General features: G+C 39.3%; 1 protein-coding gene across 1 annotated transcript; it reads right to left on the minus strand.

Moving 5' to 3' along the window:
- Positions 1-1,837: 1,837 nt before the first annotated feature.
- On the minus strand, positions 1,838-21,791 carry znf512 (zinc finger protein 512). Its single transcript, XM_084952716.1, has 16 exons — positions 21,502-21,791; positions 17,587-17,719; positions 17,432-17,490; positions 17,179-17,237; positions 12,290-12,864; positions 11,986-12,075; positions 11,161-11,265; positions 10,643-10,767; positions 10,148-10,234; positions 9,942-10,040; positions 9,666-9,833; positions 9,274-9,471; positions 9,096-9,197; positions 8,464-8,526; positions 7,967-8,065; positions 1,838-7,647 (listed from the first exon to the last, which is right to left on the minus strand). The coding sequence occupies exons 2-16, from the start codon at positions 17,684-17,686 to the stop codon at positions 6,883-6,885; spliced, it is 2,694 nt and encodes an 897-aa protein (XP_084808842.1). The 5' UTR covers positions 17,687-17,719; positions 21,502-21,791; the 3' UTR covers positions 1,838-6,882.
- Between the last annotated feature and the right edge of the window lie 442 nt (positions 21,792-22,233).

Raw genomic sequence — 22,233 nt, forward strand, 5'->3', positions numbered from 1 at the left:
TTTAAGGGTGCCAACCATAGATTCAAATTCTGGAGCTTTGATACCACCTTTATTGTATTCCTTCACAAGCTGAGATCTTTCAATGTAATGGGTTTTATTCCTCCACAAAAACTGGAAAATAACTGTGTTAGCCTTATTAATGCTTTTAGAGGAGATATATAGAGAGTGACAAGGATAAATCAATTTGGAGATGCCTTCAGCTTTAGATAGGATGTTTCTGCCCAAAATAGTGAGGTCTCTGCTTAACCAGTGGCTAAGTGATTTCTTCATCTCCATGATAGAAATATTAGTGTCTTCTCTGCTAATTAGGTTTTTAGATATCATCAGCCCTAAATATTTAACTTTAGATTCAACTCTAACCGAAGCTATTGAGGAGTCAGAGCTTGTATGAATCGGGAGTAGTTCACATTTTTTGATATTAAGAGATTTAGTTTTCTCTACCATTAATTTATCTTTAAAAGTGCGTGAGTGCATTTCAGTAGTCTGTGTGTGAGCGTTTCAGTAATAATGTCCCTTACGGCACCTCATATTGCTGAACCTATACTCACATTTATGTCTGAGCTGTGTATGGGCTTGAACAGCTCCATCTACTGACATAATGAGGTATAACCTCAGTACGCAACATATAATAATGTATACTTTATTGATCCCCATGGGGAAATTTGTCTCTCTGCATTTAACCCATTCACCCAGTGAAGCAGTGGGCAGCCACCAATCAGGCGCCCGGGGAGCAGTGTGTAGGGTCAGACTCTACAGATCAACACCTTCAACATCGACCCAGCACAGAAATGACTCCACTGATGTTTAAAACATTTAACTTTTGATTTTTCTCATATTTACAAACCAAAACCTTATTTTCTGCGGTTAGCTTTATCTAACAAGACTATTCACTTCAAATATTTTATATGGTATACACCTTTGTTTTTCTCCTTCAGCTCTGAGAGTAAAATTCACAAGTTGTTTTTATTTTATTATATTCTGTGCACAGTTAGAGGTAACACACTGAGATACTGTCATGGCCTCTGCCAAGCAATAAATTAACAGAATTTCTGTTCAATACTGCCACGTCCTGGTGAAGGGTCAAAATCAGGCTGGGCAGATGAGAGGGGAGAGAGCACAGCAGGCTGCCCATGATGGATATTCGCTATGCAAAAGCTTAGTGTGACTTTGGTCTTATTATTGCGAGTGAAGGTGTGCCTTTACAATGATGACTGTAGTGATCCACAGTGGTAGTAGGTAGGGGCTCTCTGCCATTTTTGTTTCAGCGGTTTTTCCCCTGTTTTGTGGTCAGACGGGGAGCTCAGCCATTGTAGTCTTTGTTTTTTGTATAGACAGTGTGGCCTCAGTTGTTTTGTTTTTTTTGTTTTTGTTGTTTTGGCCTTGGAGACAATAATGTCTAGAGGTCCACTGTGTTTTATTCTGGTCCTAATTGGTTAATGACATTAACTTTGTTTGTTTGTTAATTTATTTCAAACATGTAAACAATATACAGGTACATTTAGTAAAGAAAATGGACCTGTATATCTGTTAATGCTGGAGCACAACACTGGTGCCGGTGGCGCCAGTGTCCAGCAGCCTGGGACTGGGACTCCTCAAACCTGCTTGATGCACAGCCACAGTTCAAATAAGATGTCAAGGAAGAGCCAACCCCAAATTTGTTTCAACGATGGAGCAATAATCTGAGATGATTTGAGATGTGAATACCACTGCTGCAGTCAAGAAAGAAGAGCCAAGATATGAATTAAAACAGGCATTTCTACTGGGGGATGCAGTGGGGTTAATCCTTTACCTATCACTCTTTATGCCAGCCTCCACTCAGTATTATTAAGACACAGAATGAGCATGAATAAATCTTTATTATCTGTTGTTATAACACTGCCAGTACTATGAAACAGCAGCACATAACTTCTAATAAAAAACAATGTGGTGTTAATTGTTGAATAAATGTTGTCACTTGAATAAAAATCATGTCTCATAAAATTAAAAAAATCAATCACTTGGTCTATTTACAGATGTTACATGGCTACTAACGGACTGGACCTTTATTTAAATCTGGCCTGGACAATACAGGATATTGAACTGTTTTTTTTAAGAGGGTTAAAAGTTGAGTCACAAGATATCAGTTTTCATCATTATCATTTGTCAGTTCATTAAAAACACTTCACCAACAATAAACTACTTCAGCTCCCAGCATTACTTCTAGTATGACCATTGAACTGAAACCTCTTAGAAATCAATCACTTAACAGGAGGAGGTTAAGATCAAATCATGTTTACATTACTAATATCAAATGGAAATCTCGAGCGCCTCTCACTACTTCTTTCCAGTTGAATGGAACAGAAAAAATTAGAATTAAAAACTCACACTAGATGTCAGAGTTGTGCTCCAGCATTAACAGATGCTGGTCTACAATATAAGGACAGGAAGACAGCAGGAAAAAGCAAAGTTTGAACCACAGTGACCTCAATAGTTTTGTTATGGTGAAAACATATTTCGGTGTTATCCCATAAAATGCAGAGTTTCAGTTATTAAATAGGTCAAATGTTTAGTCAAATAGAAAAGTCTGCTTTCATTTGTGCTGTGAAACATGCCAAAGTGCATGCAGGGTGAGAACAAAGTTTATTATAAATATGACTGCCATAAAAAGGGGGGAGAAATAATAAAACATAAATTGTCTAAGTTTTTACACAGTCCTTCTAATCTTTGCTTAATATTTTGTAAGCCACACTTTTAGGTCTCTGAAGACTGGTTTGTAATTGATTTTATATTTTTAAACCACAACATCAACGCCTCACCTCAACTGATAAGGTAACTTTGTGCAATCTGTAGCAATTCAAAACAACAGCTCTGTAAACCCTGATGAATGTACCAGTTCAATGATGTTACTGCCCTGTATTAACCTGTAACACATATATTGACGTATACAGTTTGCTGTCTGATATGATTTTATATCAGAACTTTATTTTTATTGAACATAAAGCAGATAAAGGTGTTCAGAGTCATTTAGAGTTTAGTAAGTTTAGGAGTTGTTTCCTCTCCACTATCAGCACTGTTTGCAGCACCTGTAGCAGAGTAGCATTGCAGTACAGTAGGTCGTGATGTGTTCAGAAGTGTATATTGTGACAAGTGTAATAAGCTTTTGTAAGGCATTACTGGAAAGTTTTGAATGAAATCCCCCCAAATGACCCTTTTCAGCATCATAAACGAGCTGTACGTATACACTTTTTGCTACATTTAGGAAGTCACTTTTATTTTATTTTGAGTTACTGAATGTGAGCTATTTAACTGAATTCTTTTCAGCTTTCTACTGTATTGTTGTTCTTTTATTGTATTTAGGGGATTGACAGAACTAGAAATAAGTACATCAAAGGTTGAGAGGTTTGGAGACAAAGTTAGAAAGGTAATGCTGAGAGGGTTTGGACGTGCAGAGCAGGGACCGTGGAGAAAGGATGATGATGATGGAGCTGAAAGGTAAGTGAAAAAAGAAGAAGAACCCAGAGACGTTTTATGGATGGAGAGGGAGATTGTTGGTGTGACCCTAGAGCAGGGGTAGGGAATGCCAGGCCTCAAGAGCCGGTGTCCTGCAGGTTTTAAATGTGTCCTTGATCCAACACTGCTGATTAAATGGCTAAATGAGCTCCTCGACATGTCTTGAAGTTCTCCAGAGGCCTGGTAATGAACTAATCATTTTCACATTCAGGTGTGGTGACCCAGGGTGAGATCTAAAACCTGCAGGCCACCGGCTCTCTCCCTACCCCTGCCCTAGAGGCTAAGAATGTGGAGGATGATGTGCTGTGGTAACCCCTGAAAGTGAACACCCAAAAGAAGGAGAAATATTAATAATTTTACCTGTTGAGCTTAATTGAGCTCATTTGTTTTCTCTTTAATTGGGCTATTTTAATTCATTCAAGCTATTTTGTCACAGGAGTTTTACTGTTTTGGCTCCAGCAGCTATCGGTATCAGTTATCTTGTAAATTAGTTGGGCTCTAAAAAAAAAATCTACTTTTATGTGTAGATTATGTTGAAGAATATCAGAAATGTGCTATTGTGTTTATTATAGAGCTCAACATGACAAAAATGTTTTCGTCCATCATATTACAATACAAAAGAATTCATATATTAAGCAAACCCTCAATATTTTAGACAGAAAGTAGGCTTTACACTTGGAGAGCTGAACTGAATCGAATTAAGATTGGACAGGTGTACCTAATAAAGTGACCACAAAGAAAACGCAATCTCTCATGAAGGTAGATACTGGCTTCACTTCATGAGATCACAACCCACAAAGATTAGAAACTACCGACTTGAGTCTTATAATTATTTCCCTCTTACGTACAAACACCATCAAAAGAAATCTGTAGTGGTTAGTGACAAAGACAGATATAAAACTAAAGTAAAATTAATGTTTTAAAGACTTTTCAGTCTTAACAGTCCAAAAATAAAGAAAAAAAAAGACTTGCAAGTAAGTATGCAGAGGTCCTGACACAACTCAGAACCAAATGTTCGCCAACACTTAAAATTAACAGAGAATAACAATAAAAATAAAAAATAATGCGTTTTCTAATTTGAGATTTAAACAACACAACTATTCATCCTAAAGGCATCTGATGGAGGTTAATTAGAGTTAAAGCACTTTTAAAAAAATCAAACACAGTAAATACAGTCATGGGTGTTTTACATAATTTCACTGATTAAGAGACAATTTGTGTTAAATGGTTCATTTATCCAGCTCTATGGGAGTGCAGAAGAAATGGGAGAAACAAGAACTAAACACATTTATACATTCAAAATAAAGTTGTAAAAAAATATGCACATTTATAGGAAAACATCACAGAACTGACTGACGTGACAATTTCCCACTGTAGGAGATACAAAACACAGAGTACATAAACATTAGGCTACATGCTGTCGGTTAAATAAGAGTGAATATCCTTCATGTTACATGATAGTTAGCTTCCATTCATCACACCCCAGTCAGCTGCATTTATGTCAGTGGAGGAAGCTGGGAGGATGCATGCACTCTGACTGAAGGTCTGCACAACATAATCAAATGTGACATAAAAAATGTGAAATAAAGAAGAGACAAAATATTTGTTTTTAACATTTACTGATGGTTTTCTTTTTTTTTTGGTATAGGTGACCATACACTGTGTTGCTGGGAGCGGCCAGCCCAGGTTTGAATCCGACCTGTCTTTCTCTCCCTCCACTTTCCTGTCACTCTTCACTGCACCTATCTAATAAAGCCAATAAAGAAACACACGCATAACTTGAGTTAAGATTATTTTTAACTGCTGACGTTGAACCAGGTTTTGGCAAATAAAGGATTTCTACATTTCAGCAAAAATAAAAGAACAAAAAATCACGTCATGTCACTCACTGGTTAACTTCTACGCAAACAAATTAAACTATGTTTGTTTCTGTTTCTTGGTACATAACAAATTTTCTAAGGTTTCCCACTTCACAGGTTACATCAAATAATCCTACACGAACAGAGCTTTAATTAACCGGGGGTACATCCTGTAGCTACCTCCACTAAGGAGGCTGTGTGTTTGGTTAATTTGTCAGTTTGTTCACAGGATTAAGGAAAATGTTACTGATTTTATGCGCATGAAATCTTTACCAGAGGTAGGGCCGGGCCCAGTTTAGAAGTGATTATAGCGAAAAACTGGACATTTTGTGCCATATATTCACTAATACTAAAAGCAAAATAAGAAAATAAATGTGTAATATGGCCTTCAAGTTCTCAAGAAATTATCAGAACATTATCAGGATCAAGGGATTCAGTTTAGGAGGGAATTTCCAGCTGTGTTGGTGATACGTGGTTTCAGACTGCTCATTATATTCTGTAACTGATGGATATGTGTTGCAGTCATACAATGGACACGATTAATTGCTTAAGCTGTTTTGCACTTAATAAGAATAGTACTGATGTTTCCAGTACACTTTAGGAAATAAAGTGTTAGTTGATACAATGTTATTTTCATTTCTTTCCTTTTACATTAGATTTGCTTCATTGTTACTTATATGTCACATGTACATGCCCAAAAGTCTGTAAACTGGCAGCAGGTTTCACTTAAGAATGGCAACTAAATACAAAATTATATAAAAAAAAAATCTGAAATGAAAACAACATCAGACAGACAGAAGAATCCAAGCCAGTGAACAGTGATCCTGTCATTTCCAACATTACTTCACCAAGGATGGTGATCAGTCATAATTAAAAGTGATGAGTAGTATGAAGTTATACTAATCATACTCGAGAGGCACAAAATGTCTTCAGAGAGCGTGACTAGACAAGTACAAGTAAACACTCCACCTGGCAGTCTCTGTTCAGGTTAACCTCTGTCAGTGCGCCCCAGGGCAGCTGTGGCTACAATGTAGCTTGCCATCACCAGTGTGTGAATGTGTGTGAATGGGTGGATGACTGAATGTAGTGTAAAGCGCTTTGGGGTCCATAGGGACTGAGTAAAGCGCTATACAAATACAGGCCATTTACCATTTAAATCAAAACATGAAAGACAAGAAGAGTTTTATGAAACCTTTTAAAACAATAAGACAATTAAAGTTGGTGAAAACAATCTGTTACAGATAAACACACGATAAACTACATTTCTCAAGGTTATACAACGACAACCATTTCAAGACAGAAACAGCCTCTGGAAACGAGCAGTCTGAGCTTTCCACGCTCACAGCTTGAGAGCTTGTCTTCAAGGCATCCACCATCACTTCCGAAAGGTTAGTGGATTTAATTGTCTCAGCTGCCGTCTCACAGGTTTGTCTTGTGGAAAACTTATGCAGACGTTTTTCTCGCTTCACCTTTTTTTCTCTACTTCCATTCAAATCAGCTGCAGACATTTGAAATGTGAAGGAAAGTGTGTTTTTTAGGTCTTTTTAAATGTTTCTCTGTCGCTTTCCAGCCTCAGCGAGAGGCCCATGATGCCTGGTCGTTTCAGGCTCCACTGGTCAATCTGTCTCTGCCGCTCCTGCTGCTCGACCTCCGATTCGCTCGATGAGCTGCCGGTATTGCTGCTGCTACTGCTACTGCTGCTGCTGCGCCCACAACCTCCGCCTCTGCTGCTACCGCCGAAAGTGAAGCAATCCTTCTGCTTCTTATCAGCCTTCCCCCTCTCCCCTACATCTACTCCTCTTTCCTCCTTCCCTCTCCTAGTATCCTTCACCATCCCACCGCTGTCCTCCTCAGGTTCGTCAGCCATTTCCATTTCGATCGGGGCCTGCTCCGGCCCCAGCACGGCTCCTCTGTGGTCCATATCGACCCACACTGGCCCCGGAGGAGGCTCCAAACTGGTGTACTGGAGCATCGGCTGTTGGGGCTGGGGGTCCACTTGTGGAGGAAGGTTCTGCCTCTCTGGATGGAGGTACTGAGTTTGGTGTTGGAGGTGATGCAGCGGCTGAAGTGGGTGCTGCAGAGGCTGGTGCTGGAGCTGGTGGTGCTGCTGATGCTGATGGTGGTGATGTGAGTGTTGTTGATGGTGCTGCTGATGATGATGATGAGGATGATGCTGCAGGTGATGATGGTGGTACTGATCAACAGTCTGCTTATCCACATTACGGACGACCTCTTTGGGCTGGTTTTTAAGGAACTTCTCAAACTTCTTGGAGGCTTTTTTGTTCGTCACAAACCAATCCTGTTGAGATACACGCAGCATGAAGAGGTGCTATTATATAACATACATCAAACTTGCATTATTTATTATTTATTGCATTATAGGCCAGAAGGGGGCAGCTCGTCTGTTTGCAAAGAGAAGTCTGATTCTGCTGTTGTAAGTCTGAGACATCACTTTATTCATGACTTTAGTAAAAACTTTCCTGATGAGTTTAAACAACTACACTATGGAGCTGCTCATATCCAACCCTTGATATAGAGTATATGCATTCATGGCAATGTCATCTACATACAGTTACACAAAGAAGACTCAAGCCAGAAACTTGTGAACTTTTCATTACCTGTGAATGGACAGAGTTAATGTGGTATTTCACTCCACTTTCAGAGTTAAACTCCTTATTGCAGATCAGACATCTGTATTTACCAGCCTCAAAGTCGCCCTGAAATCAGATCAGGAAAAAGCAGCCTTGAAAAGATTATAAGAATTTAATGCATATAAAGTATTAACTGCGCATAGTGCACTGACTTTTATATTTCACTTAATGGTCTGAGTAACTGACTGAATAATTTTACAAATACACACATTTTCAAAATTCTGTTCAAAGCAGCTTTTACAAATTTAATACTTCATTCTTTAATTTACAGGAATCATCCCAAATGATTGAGGAGCTGACTAAAAGCACATGTAAATGCCGGTCCAGATGAAGCATTAGAAGGGTTTCATGCTAATACATTGATGAGTTTCAACTTAATTATACCTGGTGTCATTTAATGTATTGCTAATCCTAGAAAGTTTGTAAGTTTGTTATTTCCTAAACAAAGAAAAAAAGAGACAAACCCTCGTGCAGAGTCCCAGATGAGCTTTGAGTCCAGACACACTCGTGTAGGTGCAACCGCAACCCTGAGGACGACACACATAGTTATGTTATATTATGGGCTTTGAATACTGTGTTAACCATGTTATGGACATCTGCTCTCCTTGACATCATACACATCCGCAGGGATTACTTGTACATACACTGACCTCTCTATTTGAAACTTCGGCCATGTTTACTATGAATGTTCACCAATGCAACAGTGTATATATGACATAAAATAAAATATCTCCATATATCTCTTTAAATTATTATATATTGCTCCATCAGCCCCTCTGGCCAACACCAGTAGGGTGAAGTGTCTTGCCCAAGGACACAACGACCAGGACAGAAGAGCTGAGGATCGAACCGGCAACCTTCTGGTTATAAGACGAGCATCCCAACCCCCTGAACCACAGTCGCCCCAACGTAATCACCAGAGTTTTTATACAGAAAGACTGATAATCTTCATGGCTATACTTTTATTTTAAATGAATTAAAGTTATGCTAATTATACTTGTTCTTGACATCTTGATCCAATTACTCAGATAAGAAAATAAATAAGTCTGCTGATTTCTCTTAAACAGGTAAAAATGAGACTAGTGTTGTTTTCTACCTGGTTGGGGCACTGGACTTTCCTCTGCAGCTTCACCTCATTCTTCCACTTCCTCAGCACCTCCTGGCTGAAGGCAGGGAGGCCGGGTCGGGCATATTTCAACTGAAAAGAGCGTCAGGAGAAAGAAGAAACGCATTTATGTTCAGTACATACTCAATTTTAGTGAATCTTCTCTTACCTTCTTGTCATCTGGTACCAGGTCGGACTGAAACTTCCTCTTGGGCCAGTCTTTGGGCAGTTCATTGTTGGCAATCTCAGCCAGGTGGAAGTTGGCCACCTGGGCCGAGGCTCTCTGCACCCTGCCACTGGGCGTCCTCTCTGGATTAGCCTCCCTCTGAGCCTTCAGTGCCTCATCTTCCTCAGTCTTCTGTGGTGTCTGGATGAACCAAGAGAATAAACTTAATGGAGATGAGGCACAAAGAGTTTCACAGACACTTGAATTAAAAGGACAGGTGACAAAACAAGGCTGGCATCTTGTCTAATTGTCTATTAATTTAAATTTTAATGAAGAGTATTAACGAATTACAATTTTTATAGTATTTAGTGGCTTCGATGACATATGTGACTCACAGGAGCATGCTCTGATTTCAGGTGATACTCCAGACCAGCCTTGGACTTATACGTCTTCCCACAGTGAGAGCAGTTCAGCAGCATTTTCTCCAGCTCAGACTCCTCCTTTCCACACTTCTTCATGTGATACACGTAGCCCATGATGCTGGTAAATGCAGCGTTACAACCCTATAAAGAAAAGAAAAACACATTTTTTTTCACACCACCAGTTTAATCTTTTATCTTACTTTCATCAAGTCTCCTTTCTTAAAACAGCACAATACGTGCAAATTTTACCTCTTTGGAACATTTTAATTTGCCCAGTCTCTTCAGGATTTTACGTAGCTTGTCTTTTATAGCACGATCATCCAGGTCCTTGGCATCATCAGCTGAAGGCTACAAAAGAAGAAAGCAGGAAAAGGTAGCAACAAACTCAGTAAAACCATAATAAACTAAACTAAACTTAACTAAAACTAAAAATGTTTATTTCTGAGTAGTCTTACCAAGTGGCTGTGGTCAGCCATGATGTGATACTTCATCCCTGTTGAAGACTTGAGCTGTTTCCCACAGTGTTGGCAGGTAAAAGGTTGCTACAGATAACAGAGTGACACAGTGACTTTTTCATTTGGTAAACATTTACACCAGCAAAGAACACAAGCAGATTTTATGTTATGGAAATATTAGTCAGACTAGGTTTTCCCAGTGCCAATGTAAAGCACAAACCACACTACAGACCCATTCATGTTTAAAAAAGTGATGCTTAATATGAAGAGTGTGTGAACTGGTTTCAGTGCAGAATGTGTTTCATAGAAAATTGACATCCTGGAAAAAGTAAAAAAAACCCACACAAAACATATTTTATTTACTCCAATTATTCCAAATAATGTCATTACTAGTAATAACTAATTATTAGAGTCTTCCAGGAGAAACAGTAAAGCAGAAGGTTCCTGCTAGATGGTCCAAAACTCTAATATCACTATTATGCATGAAGGGCTCACCAGTCGGCAGTTCTCCATGTGTTTCTTCAGCCCCTCCACAGTCTTCCTGCTCACACTTTTACACTTTGGACAGGTGACTCTTCCTTTGGCAACAATCTGGAGCTGCCAACGTTCCTCTTGGCTTCCTAGTTGATGTCAACAAATAGGCAACTTTTCCTTTTTTTTGAACTTTACACGACGCACAGAGCATCAGAAAAAGAAGCAGCTTCCTCTTTACCTATTTTAATATACAATAATATTTTGATTAAATTACAGATTATCTTTTGCACCCACTTTTAATCATTCAAATTTAATAAAACTTTTAGCAACATCAACATTTCTTACAATCAGTTTAAATCAAGATAAAATACCCCCCCCCCCCATCCCCTTTAAAACTCATACTTGTGTGAAGCAAGAAAAATGCAGTCAGATAAAGCCTATTGACAGTTTCAATCAAAGAAGTGCACATAAAACATAGTGTAATAAGATTACTTTCTATTAAATCACATAAATCTGTGGTAGACAGCTGCTGCTCTGACCTGGAGGATAAGTAGGAGGTTCCTTCTTAGCCGGCAGGATTGGAGGTTTCTGGTCTTCGTTCGGCTGAGCTGTTGAGGTCTGACCGGCACTGGCAGCATCTGAACCTGCAAGATTCACACTGAATGACTGGATGTAATCAAGCTTATTTTTCTTTTTAAACTATTTTATCATAATTATTATTTAATAAGGTCAAATTTCCTTATTGATTAGATGCAGAGACTGCTGCCAAAGTTTGTCATCTCTCCATTAGCAGCATGTAGAATTTTATATTAAATTACTTTAGAAATAAAAGATAAAAGATACACAGATATATACAAGTATATACAATGTCTTCTTTTCAATGCATGAATGCTTGTTGGTTGTTGAATTATGATTACAGCATTCCTGCTACAGAAAGCCTGGCTCTTAGAGAAACATAAAGTTCTCGATAAGTTACAATGAGAGAAAAATGCTTCTCTGTAATGATTCTCTGTTCAAACAGGGAAACAGTCAGTGGGTATGCTGTGCCAGACGCTCTGCCAAAACAAATTAGTGGCTGATAGCACTGCTGCCAAGACTGAAAGGAAGGTGGTGTACTTGAGAAAACGGCCTCATATTGTTTTCCCATAATGGTTAGGGACAAACTGTGAAACAACTTTTCAAATTCCTGATTTATGTCTAACTATAGTTCTGATTTATAAAGTTACTTCAGTCCTAAGTATTATTAATATGGTAATAATATTCAGTTTAAGACAAAAAAGCAGCATGAAACAGATATGTGAGATAGAAATGTAACATATAGAGTTTTCAGTTTTGCATTAAATGCAGACTCCTTGAAAACTTACAGGATTCTCTGCCCTCTGGTGGCTGTGTGAAGTTATTGGGTGCGGGGCTTGGCTCCATCTCTGGCCTCTGGACCTTTTTCATGTTCAAGTCTTAAAAATTAGACAAAATCACAAATCATAACCTAAATGATGACATCTAGTCTGCACATATATCGCCTGCACTTCTCTTATAAGCTGTCACTCGCACATGTGTTATAGGTTCTGGTTTTCGCTTGTAGCTTGCAGATATCATGAAAGAAGCTCATATTATTTTACGATATTTCACAGTGTTCAAAACAAAATCAGTCCATATGGTCATTTTTACCGGGTCTCCACACGTTCCCTCTATCCCTGTTTGTGTTGTTCCAGGCTTGATCTGGGCCTCGGCCAGTACCCCACCCTTGCTCCGGCCCTGACGAGTCCCGGTCCCTTCCTCGATCTCTGCCTCCATTCCAGGCCTGATCCTGTCCTTGATCTCTGCTAGCTGCCCAGCCCTGATCAGGACCCCGCTCCCGGCCTGTCATCCAGGACTGATCCGGCCCACACTGAGTTCTGTCCCTGCCTGGAATCCATATCTGGTCCTGACTGGAGTGTCCCCCTCTGTCTCTGCCAGAGTTCCACACCTGGTCCTGGGGTCGGTCTCTGCCTGGAGCCCAGGCGTCAGGTCCTCGCTCCCTGCTGGAGTTCCAGCTCTGATCATGAGGCTGGGACTGCTCCCCGCTAGCTTCTGGGCCTTGAGGCCAAACATCCTTCGCGACCAGTCTTGGAGGGAGCCTTGCAGTGGGCGGACCAATGGACCCTGGGTCTGACCCATTGGCCAGGCCATCTGATGACATCACAGAACAGCTGGTTGTCGAGTAATCTACTGTTCCCAGGGAAACACTCTGGAGGTCCTCATACCTAATAAAAGAAAAAAAAAAACTTAAATTAAAAGTTTCTAAAATGCTGATACAGACAGGAACCTCATTTGGTCCTGAACAGATTATTTAACTGTAGTGTGGGTCAGAGGGTGCAAATAAAAGATGAGACTGAAAAGAAGAAGAACACAGCATGCCCATATGGTAGCCCTAAAACAAACACTGTTATGTTGTCTGTTTGACTAATTATGTGTATAGTTTACAAAATAAACATGAAATTACATCAAGTAAGAGTTAGAAATGAAAAAGAAATAAGATTTATGTCAAGCAGTAGCTTAGAAATTAAGTGTTTTTGCCAACATTTGTATGAGCCCATCACTCACTTATGGCCTTTTTTAATCAAAAAACACAACAGAGTTATGCCAAAATACAGATTTCAAAACTCATGTGTGATGTCATGGTGATTTCTAGGGCTGTATGATATGACCAAAATCTTATATCTCAATACTGATATAAGTCATTTTTTTATCCCAATAAAGATATATAACAATATAGTGGATTTTCTGTAACCACTACATCAAAAGTATTAATGGTCATTAGAAACTACCCTGTCTGTAAACATCGAGTGTCCAGTCTCATAAAGTGCACCGTTAAACTCATACAGACATGCATGGTTCGGCTCGTCCACATATCTGTTGTTGCAGTGTTGTATGCTGGATTTCCTGCAATACTTTGGACTCATGATAAATGAGGCAAATACACTTGTTTTCGGCTGAGAGTTGCGTACCTGGAGCCAAGTGTTTTGACCAACACAAGAAACCATAACTTTACTATATATTAATAGATATTGTGAGACTTTGTTATATAACGTACCATGTGGAAAAACCCGTTGTAACATTTGAGTCTGAGGTCTATTTTGAGCACCTGACAGCTTGTTTTTTTCTTCTCATTTGTAAAATCTTTCGACCAGTTTGCTTCATAACTGGCACATTACAGTTTTCTACACCGTGTCAGGCTTTTCATAACCGAATCATGTCCATGACACAGAGGTAGCCCCTTATTTAAGAAAACAAATAAGAATAACTTAGATATCATTCATGTGTCTGACACAGCTCATTTGCAATGATTTTCTTGTTATGATGGAATAAGTTCTTCGATTAGTTTTGGCTGGTCCTTCTGTGGTGCCTCAGTGAATACTACAAACTGTCATCTGAAGCAATGAAAAATTGCAGTAAACAGTGTGTTTTTGTAGGGCTGGGCGATATGACCCAAAATTCATATCTCGATATTTTTTTAGCTGGATGGCGATATAAGATATATATCTCGATATTTTTTTTTTAAAGCCATAAGGTAAGAACAAAAAGAGAGTTCTTAGTCAAAGATGTGTCCCAGATGTCACACAGGCACTTTTATTAACATACAGCGTAGATGTACATGAAGAAATTGCTCAAAAATAAATTATCAGCATTTATTAAATAATAATGCTCCATAAATAAAAGAAAACAATGTTGTTTTTGTGCATAACAAAAAGCTCACAATTGTGCAGTCAAAATGTAAACTAAAAGACGATGAGCACAATAACAAAGACAGACAGATTTCACAGCTGCTCTGTTCCCAAGTTCTACTGCGTGACTGACAGCCTAGAGTTTGAAATCCTCTTTGTAACCATATCTCTTAACAGGTGCCATTTATGGCCCTTATACACACACAATATGGTAATATTACGTTGAAGCACAGTACGTAGCACTCCGCGAGGTTCCTCGGTAGCCATAATGCTCCAACAATCCATCAAGCGCTGCAGCTTCGTAGCTTACCAAAGCCGTACTAAAACATTTTTTGACAGATTGCTGAGCGCCGTGTACCACATAAAATCGGTTCGCGGTCAGTAAGCACAATCAGAATTCATACATACGGCGCACTATCGATTTTTGAGAAAATGAAAGGATTTTAGGTCGTCGTTAGCGCGTGGCGTTAACGTCATTTCAACCAGATTAACGCTGACAGCACTAGTGGGAACGCAACGAATATGACTGCACATATACTCCGACAGCATCCTAGTGCAAAGACAAGTGGAAGCAGACAAAAACAACAAGCACGCATGCTACAAACTTTACCCGAGTCATTTAGACAGCTGTTAGCACATGATTCTCCTTATGGGGACCTGATATGTTTAATATGCTGCTGAGAATATAGCCCAGAAGAAGCGTATAGTATAGCTTTTATTTTGGAAAGAGCCGTTTCTCTGTAATAAACTCTCTTTTCCAAAGATGAGTGATTCCTCAATCAGATACAGGGCTCGCAAAATCGCTAGCCCGATGTCCCGGGGCTAGCGATTTTTCCAGTCGGGCTACCAAAATCTATCTCTGCCCTGCCCGTCGGGCTATTGTAGGAAGGAAAAATATATGTCAATGCTTTTGCATTCTTTCGGAAATGTAGCTGGGTAATTATGTCATTGGCATCGGTGAGCCACTGTCAATATGTGACATATTGAAATCTGTTTGAATTTGCGCTTGTTTTTTGCTTTCACTTTGCAATCCCGCGAACTGTGTATAGAGAGCGACAGTACTGATTGGTGAGTGACGATAATTTGCGCACCAATTCCTCTGACATTGTCTTATCAATCGTTAGCTTACTATGCAAACATGACAAGTGAAATCTCCCGCAGCAAGCTTAAACATGTGAGAGGTTGATCGCGCAGAGAATCGCTGAGCGTTATGTGAGTGCGTGTGTAAAAGCAGCAGGATATATATTTTAGTTCTGCTGAGCCAAATAAGACAGGTCAGGGTGAAGAAGTGACAGCCAAAGAAAGGCTTACCACAAAACGGAAAAGTTTTGACAACTCAGACTATAAGGCAAAAAGAAAGTGCAGCTTTATGGTTTCATGGACAAAAGAATTTCTGTGGCTGCGATATGATGAGCTATATAACCAGGGCTGCACATAAGTGGTCCGCAGGTGCGCATTCGCTGTCAAAATAAAAAACGCGCACAAGATAAGAAGTTGCAACGCGTGTTTGCGTACATAAGATTTTCTGGAGAAGGACAGACATTTGTTTAGAACTCTTAAAGATGTCGAAGAAGCTCCTTTAAGAAATTACTTTGGTTTTCCTCCACCTCCAAAGAAATGTCAGAAGGAGTCCGAACCACAAAAGAAGCTCGTATTCTCGGAAAAGTGGTTGCAGGAGGTGAGCTGGCTTCAAACAAATGATGAACGCACAGAGATGTGGTGCAGAATGTGCCGTGAAAATCCCACTCTAGCGGACAAAAACAGTGCCTTTTATATGGACGCAAACGCGCGTTGCAACTTCTTATCTGGTGCGCGTCTTTTATTTTGACAGCGAATGCGCACATGCAGACCACTTATGTGCACCCGTGTAAATAACATAATGTTCTGCCGGGTGTGTTGTTGGTTTTCCCTCGATTTCTGAGTCGACAAGCACCTTTGTTACTGGGACCAGTCATTTTAAGAAAGGCCCCCATTAGAACCCATGAGAAATGCAAGAAATGCATTATTGCTCAGTCTGCAATATCTTTCCCAGAACAAACACCAATTGCAAATAACATACTAAAAATAAACCTGAAAATCAGTTTAAAACAGCGTACTATGTTGCAAAGAGTGAACTACCACTGGCAAAATTTAGCAGTCTTTGCAAACTTCAAAAAGCAAATGGCCTAGATCTTGGTTCCACTTGCCTCTTACCCGTGACTTCAGTGGAAATTTCAAATTCAGGATCTGACACAGACTGATTCATGTCCTACACAGTTCGTACAAGTTCATAGAAATTTCTGTTCAATTAGAACCAAGTATTGGAGTTGATAATTGTAATTTTTATACAATGTTGTAATTTGTTTTTCAACAATTTTTTGATTAATGTTTTGTTTCCTTTACAATATTATACTTTAATGTATAATATTGTAAAGGAAACAAAACAGGAAACAAAACATCAATCAAAAAATTGCTCTCTTTTTTATTCGGGCTACTTAAATTTATTTTGGGCTACCAAAAACTGAAGAGTCCCTGCCCGAAGGGCTACCAGGGATTTTGAAATTTTGCGAGCCCTGTCAGATATATTTATTTTTTTTATTACTTTTTTGTTTCGGCAACATTAAATTTAAAAACTGTACTTTTGAGTTAAAATATATATTTATAATTTTAATAAATGACAAATTAAAAAGGCATGAACATTTTTTTTTGTATCGAAAAAATATCGAACCGTGACACCAAAGTATCGAACCGAACCGAACCGTGAATTTTGTGTATCGTTGCACCCCTATTGTTTAGATATGATATCTGTTTACTGTGAATGACTTTGTCATATAAGAGTACAACGTATAATCACCAGGTTAACCAGCCTCTTACCTTTTCCTACTGTAAGTTCTCTTCATCTTTACTCCGTCTTCAGTTTGGGACTCATCCTCCTAAAACAGTCGATGAAAAAACTGTGAAGCAGAGATCCAGCTGTGCGCATGAAGTTAACTGATTTTTATTACCACGCTTGAAAATGGAAACACAGTCACAGCGTTCATGCTAGCAGGACTGCCTGCTCCTTACATACACTATCTCAGAAACAATAAAAGACGTAGGTTTTTACATTATAGATGTGTATTCTTACCTCTGAGTACCCAACTGTATTTACTTCACAGGCTCTTTCTGGCATTCGCTGGACAGCAGCTTTAAAAGTGAAATTGTATTAAAAAAAAGACACAATAAAAAAGATAATGGCCACAATGATGGATGCACGCTGCTGTGTGATGTGTTTTTTTTTACCTGGACATTGCACTCCACTTTTTGAAAGTGAGTGAACAGGCTTCCTTTTTCTTGGCATATACAAAGGTGACATATCCCCTCCGATGTGGCCGGGGTCCATACTAGGAGGACCAACCCTGCTCAGAAATCACCACTGACAGCATAGAAAAAAACAGAACATCTAATAAAACAGAAAACAGATACCTCTACCAAAATAGCACACGTTATTGAAATACCTTAATTTGGATATATTGTATTTGTTTCAGGATGGGATTACATGCTGGCTTTCTAATTACATCAAAAGTAATTACACAGCCTTAAACTGATTGGAGAACTGTAATGGATCACTGACCTTATAATTACACGATCAAATATTTACAGAGCCCTACTTATTAAATGACCTCAGCTTGTTACATACAGGGAGTGCAGAATTATTAGGCAAATGAGTATTTTGTCCACATCATCCTCTTCATGCATGTTGTCTTACTCCAAGCTGTATAAGCTCGAAAGCCTACTACCAATTAAGCATATTAGGTGATGTGCATCTCTGTAATGAGAAGGGGTGTGGTCTAATGACATCAACACCCTATATCAGGTGTGCATAATTATTAGGCAACTTCCTTTCCTTTGGCAAAATGGGTCAAAAGAAGGACTTGACGGGCTCAGAAAAGTCAAAAATAGTGAGATATCTTGCAGAGGGATGCAGCAGTCTCAAAATTGCAAAGCTTCTGAAGCGTGATCATCGAACAATCAAGCGTTTCATTCAAAATAGTCAACAGGGTCGCAAGAAGCGTGTGGAAAAACCAAGGCGCAAAATAACTGCCCATGAACTGAGAAAAGTCAAGCGTGCAGCTGCCAAGATGCCACTTGCCACCAGTTTGGCCATATTTCAGAGCTGCAACATCACTGGAGTGCCCAAAAGCACAAGGTGTGCAATACTCAGAGACATGGCCAAGGTAAGAAAGGCTGAAAGACGACCACCACTGAACAAGACACACAAGCTGAAACGTCAAGACTGGGCCAAGAAATATCTCAAGACTGATTTTTCTAAGGTTTTATGGACTGATGAAATGAGAGTGAGTCTTGATGGGCCAGATGGATGGGCCCGTGGCTGGATTGGTAAAGGGCAGAGAGCTCCAGTCCGACTCAGACGCCAGCAAGGTGGAGGTGGAGTACTGGTTTGGGCTGGTATCATCAAAGATGAGCTTGTGGGGCCTTTTCGGGTTGAGGATGGAGTCAAGCTCAACTCCCAGTCCTACTGCCAGTTTCTGGAAGACACCTTCTTCAAGCAGTGGTACAGGAAGAAGTCTGCATCCTTCAAGAAAAACATGATTTTCATGCAGGACAATGCTCCATCACACGCGTCCAAGTACTCCACAGCGTGGCTGGCAAGAAAGGGTATAAAAGAAGAAAAACTAATGACATGGCCTCCTTGTTCACCTGATCTGAACCCCATTGAGAACCTGTGGTCCATCATCAAATGTGAGATTTACAAGGAGGGAAAACAGTACACCTCTCTGAACAGTGTCTGGGAGGCTGTGGTTGCTGCTGCACGCAATGTTGATGGTGAACAGATCAAAACACTGACAGAATCCATGGATGGCAGGCTTTTGAGTGTCCTTGCAAAGAAAGGTGGCTATATTGGTCGCTGATTTGTTTTTGTTTTGTTTTTGAATGTCAGAAATGTATATTTGTGAATGTGGAGATGTTATATTGGTTTCACTGGTAAAAATAAATAATTGAAATGGGTATATATTTGTTTTTTGTTAAGTTGCCTAATAATTATGCACAGTAATAGTCACCTGCACACACAGATATCCCCCTAAAATAGCTAAAACTAAAAACAAACTACAAACTACTTCCAAAAACATTCAGCTTTGATATTAATGAGTTTTGTGGGTTCATTGAGAACATGGTTGTTGTTCAATAATAAAATTATTCCTCAAAAATACAACTTGCCTAATAATTCTGCACTCCCTGTATAAAGTAGGTTGGGTTGGTCAACCAAGTACATCTGTTGACTCATTTAACCATTTCACCATTAACCAGCTACACCCCACCCTTTCCATTTTGTGATCCCCTACAGTTATGGGCAGCTTTCTGTTGTGATTGTCTTCAGTATCATTCAGCTGAAGCAGCTGACAACAGTAGTTTTTGCTCTGTTTTGGAGATCTGCTGTGAGTTGGATGATCTATCTAAGGAGATGAAAAACTGCCCCGTGTGCCGTCGCAACATGCAGACTGTGGAATCCGAGTCCATCTGTGAGACCACAAACTCATCAGACAGGCAGCTAATTAAATTATTTTGCTGGGGTTATTAGACCATTTGCAGAAAAGCACCAAATAAAATGTGTAATTCAACAACTAATTTAAGAATATATATTTAATTATAATTTATATTTATAGCTTCTGCTATCTAACCAATTCAAGGTAGCGGAGGCAGGAGCTTATCACTTATTCAGCTGCATAGGTTGCCAGTGTTTCATGGCTAACACAAAAAAACAGACAATCACTCACACCTGAGGCCAGTTTAGAATCACCAGTTAACCTAACATGCATTATAAGTGTGATAGAAAGGCAGAGCACCCAGAGAGGCAAACTCCACACAGAAATACCAGACAATGGATTCAAACCTTTCTGCTGTGAGGCAACAGAACTAACCACTGAACCACTGTGCTGCCTTATTTTTATTTAATTTTAAGTAAGTTTTCTTTAGTTTCCAAAGGGGGGTTGCTTAGATTATTGTTAAAAATGTTTCGTTTTAATTTAATTTGTTGGTTTCAGTGCTCCATTTAATGTTTTTGCAATTCGGTTTTTAGGAAGTGAAGATCAAATATCACAATAAAAATAACTTCTGCAGGTAGCTCACTCAGATTCAGCATGTCCTGCACATTTTTTACTTTACTTTAGCTTTATGTTCTTTTTTCCTCCCAAATTCTAATTTTAATCTTTTTTCTTTTTTTTTTGATTAACTAAAACATTTTTGCGCCTAGTTTTAATAAACTATAATAATTACTGATGGACAGTAAAGTTTAGTAATTTTTTTAAACAAATGCAGGTTGACTTGAGAGGAGTGTTGTTGTGATTTGGCCCAATATAAATAAAATTGAATTAAATTAAAAAAGCTGATTACAGTTATTATAATTAACTGAATCAAAGAGAACATACGTTATGTTTAAGACATTCATTCAAAACTAAGTCTCCTTTTTCTTAAAAAATTGTCTAGAAAACAAAACAAATATTTGCTGACATGAACTTAATGAGTCTTGCATAAGCAGCGATGCATATCAGCCTATTTACTCCCATTAGGGTTCATTTAGCCAAATATTTACTCTCCTAGCCCCTTTCAATCATGCACTGTTTATATTTTTAACACTAAAATTCACACTTAGTATTGAATTATTATTTTAAATGCACACTGAAGTGATTACATTAATCATAATTATGCAGAGGAGACTTTTTTTTAAAGAACCTGATGAATCTGGCTTCAGCACCCGTTGTGTTTACAGTGCGTGTGTTCATCCTGAATGTTATTTGTATAGTGCTTAAATATTTATGTGTCACGTTTGAGGACACTGGATGCCAGAAACTGAGCTGTGATAAGAAATAAAGCCAGAAAACTGTTAAAACGTCAAGTGTGTGATGTTTTTCTCGGTCCAGTAAACCTCTGAGACCAGCCATTCCCGGACTGAGCCAAAAAGACTTGCAGCCACCACCATCATTGTCTGTGTGGATAAGGAAAAAACTCAAAAATTGGCTTTTTCACGACGACGGGCAGAAAAAAACATCCGAAAGCTGAAACTGAAGGAGAACTGGTGGTAGAAAGGTTTCAAGCCTCCCCTCCCTCTAAGCAGAGGTACTATAACCTGTCCTGTCTGCCTTTCATTGTTTCTTAGCGGAGGAAGAAATGCAAGAGAGAGAGAGAGAGAGCGCCTACCGTCCTACAGCTCACTCCCTCTGCAAGGACGGCTAGCCTCCATGTCTTCGGGCCTGGCCTCCTCTGTCGCCTTTCCCCCGGCAGTGTTACCACCAGGAAGGCTAACATCAAGGAAGGCCCGGGGTTCAAAAACACAGACCCTGGGATAACAGCTAAGCTGTGGCAGCATCTAAATATGAATCAGTGCGCACGTACGCCGGCATAATTCACCACAGTGTGTTCGTATGTTCTTCAGCGGAACGCCCTCCTGCTGGAGAGAACAAATAAGACCCGCATCTGCCGCTGCCTTCACGGGCCGTGGGAAACACCGCAATATCAGCGCTTCAGCTGTGGAATCTGAATCAATAGTACGCCTCGGAATAATACAAAGCCGTTACCACATAGTCTCTAATTATGAACCTGTTATCAAGTGGAAAAGCACTTAGTAAATGGTTTTTAAAATGTTGCATGAAGAATTGGGAGTAATGTTCCAAATTGAAAAATGGAGAGAAGGAGAACCCTGATACTTTTTTCTCTTCCTAATTCGTAAAACTCCCCTCCTCCGCATGATTACTTTTTACTTGTATAATGTGGCACTTTTGAAAGATTGAATTGGCTACAAATACACGGCAAATTTAAATGTTCAAATTGATTCTACGCCTTGAGGCGACTTTTGTTGTGATTTGGCGCTATATAAATAAAATTGAATTGAATTGAATTGAATTAAATTAAACACTTTGAAATTCTGTGACA

The sequence above is a fragment of the Perissodus microlepis genome, chromosome 15 (assembly GCF_051167445.1).
Source record: "Perissodus microlepis isolate ML-2025 ecotype Zambia chromosome 15, ASM5116744v1, whole genome shotgun sequence".
NCBI lineage: Eukaryota > Metazoa > Chordata > Actinopteri > Cichliformes > Cichlidae > Perissodus > Perissodus microlepis.

Excerpts from the sequence above, each read along its gene's own strand:
- znf512 (XM_084952716.1), bottom strand. The coding sequence starts at position 17,686 with ATGGACCCCGGCCACATCGGAGGGGATATGTCACCTTTGTATATGCCA. Across the intron at positions 10,768-11,160 it reads ACCTCCTACTTATCCTCCAG|GAAGCCAAGAGGAACGTTGG; the intron begins GTCAGAGCAGCA and ends GACATCAACTAG. Across the intron at positions 9,834-9,941 it reads AATTAAAATGTTCCAAAGAG|GGTTGTAACGCTGCATTTAC; the intron begins GTAAAATTTGCA and ends TTTTCTTTATAG.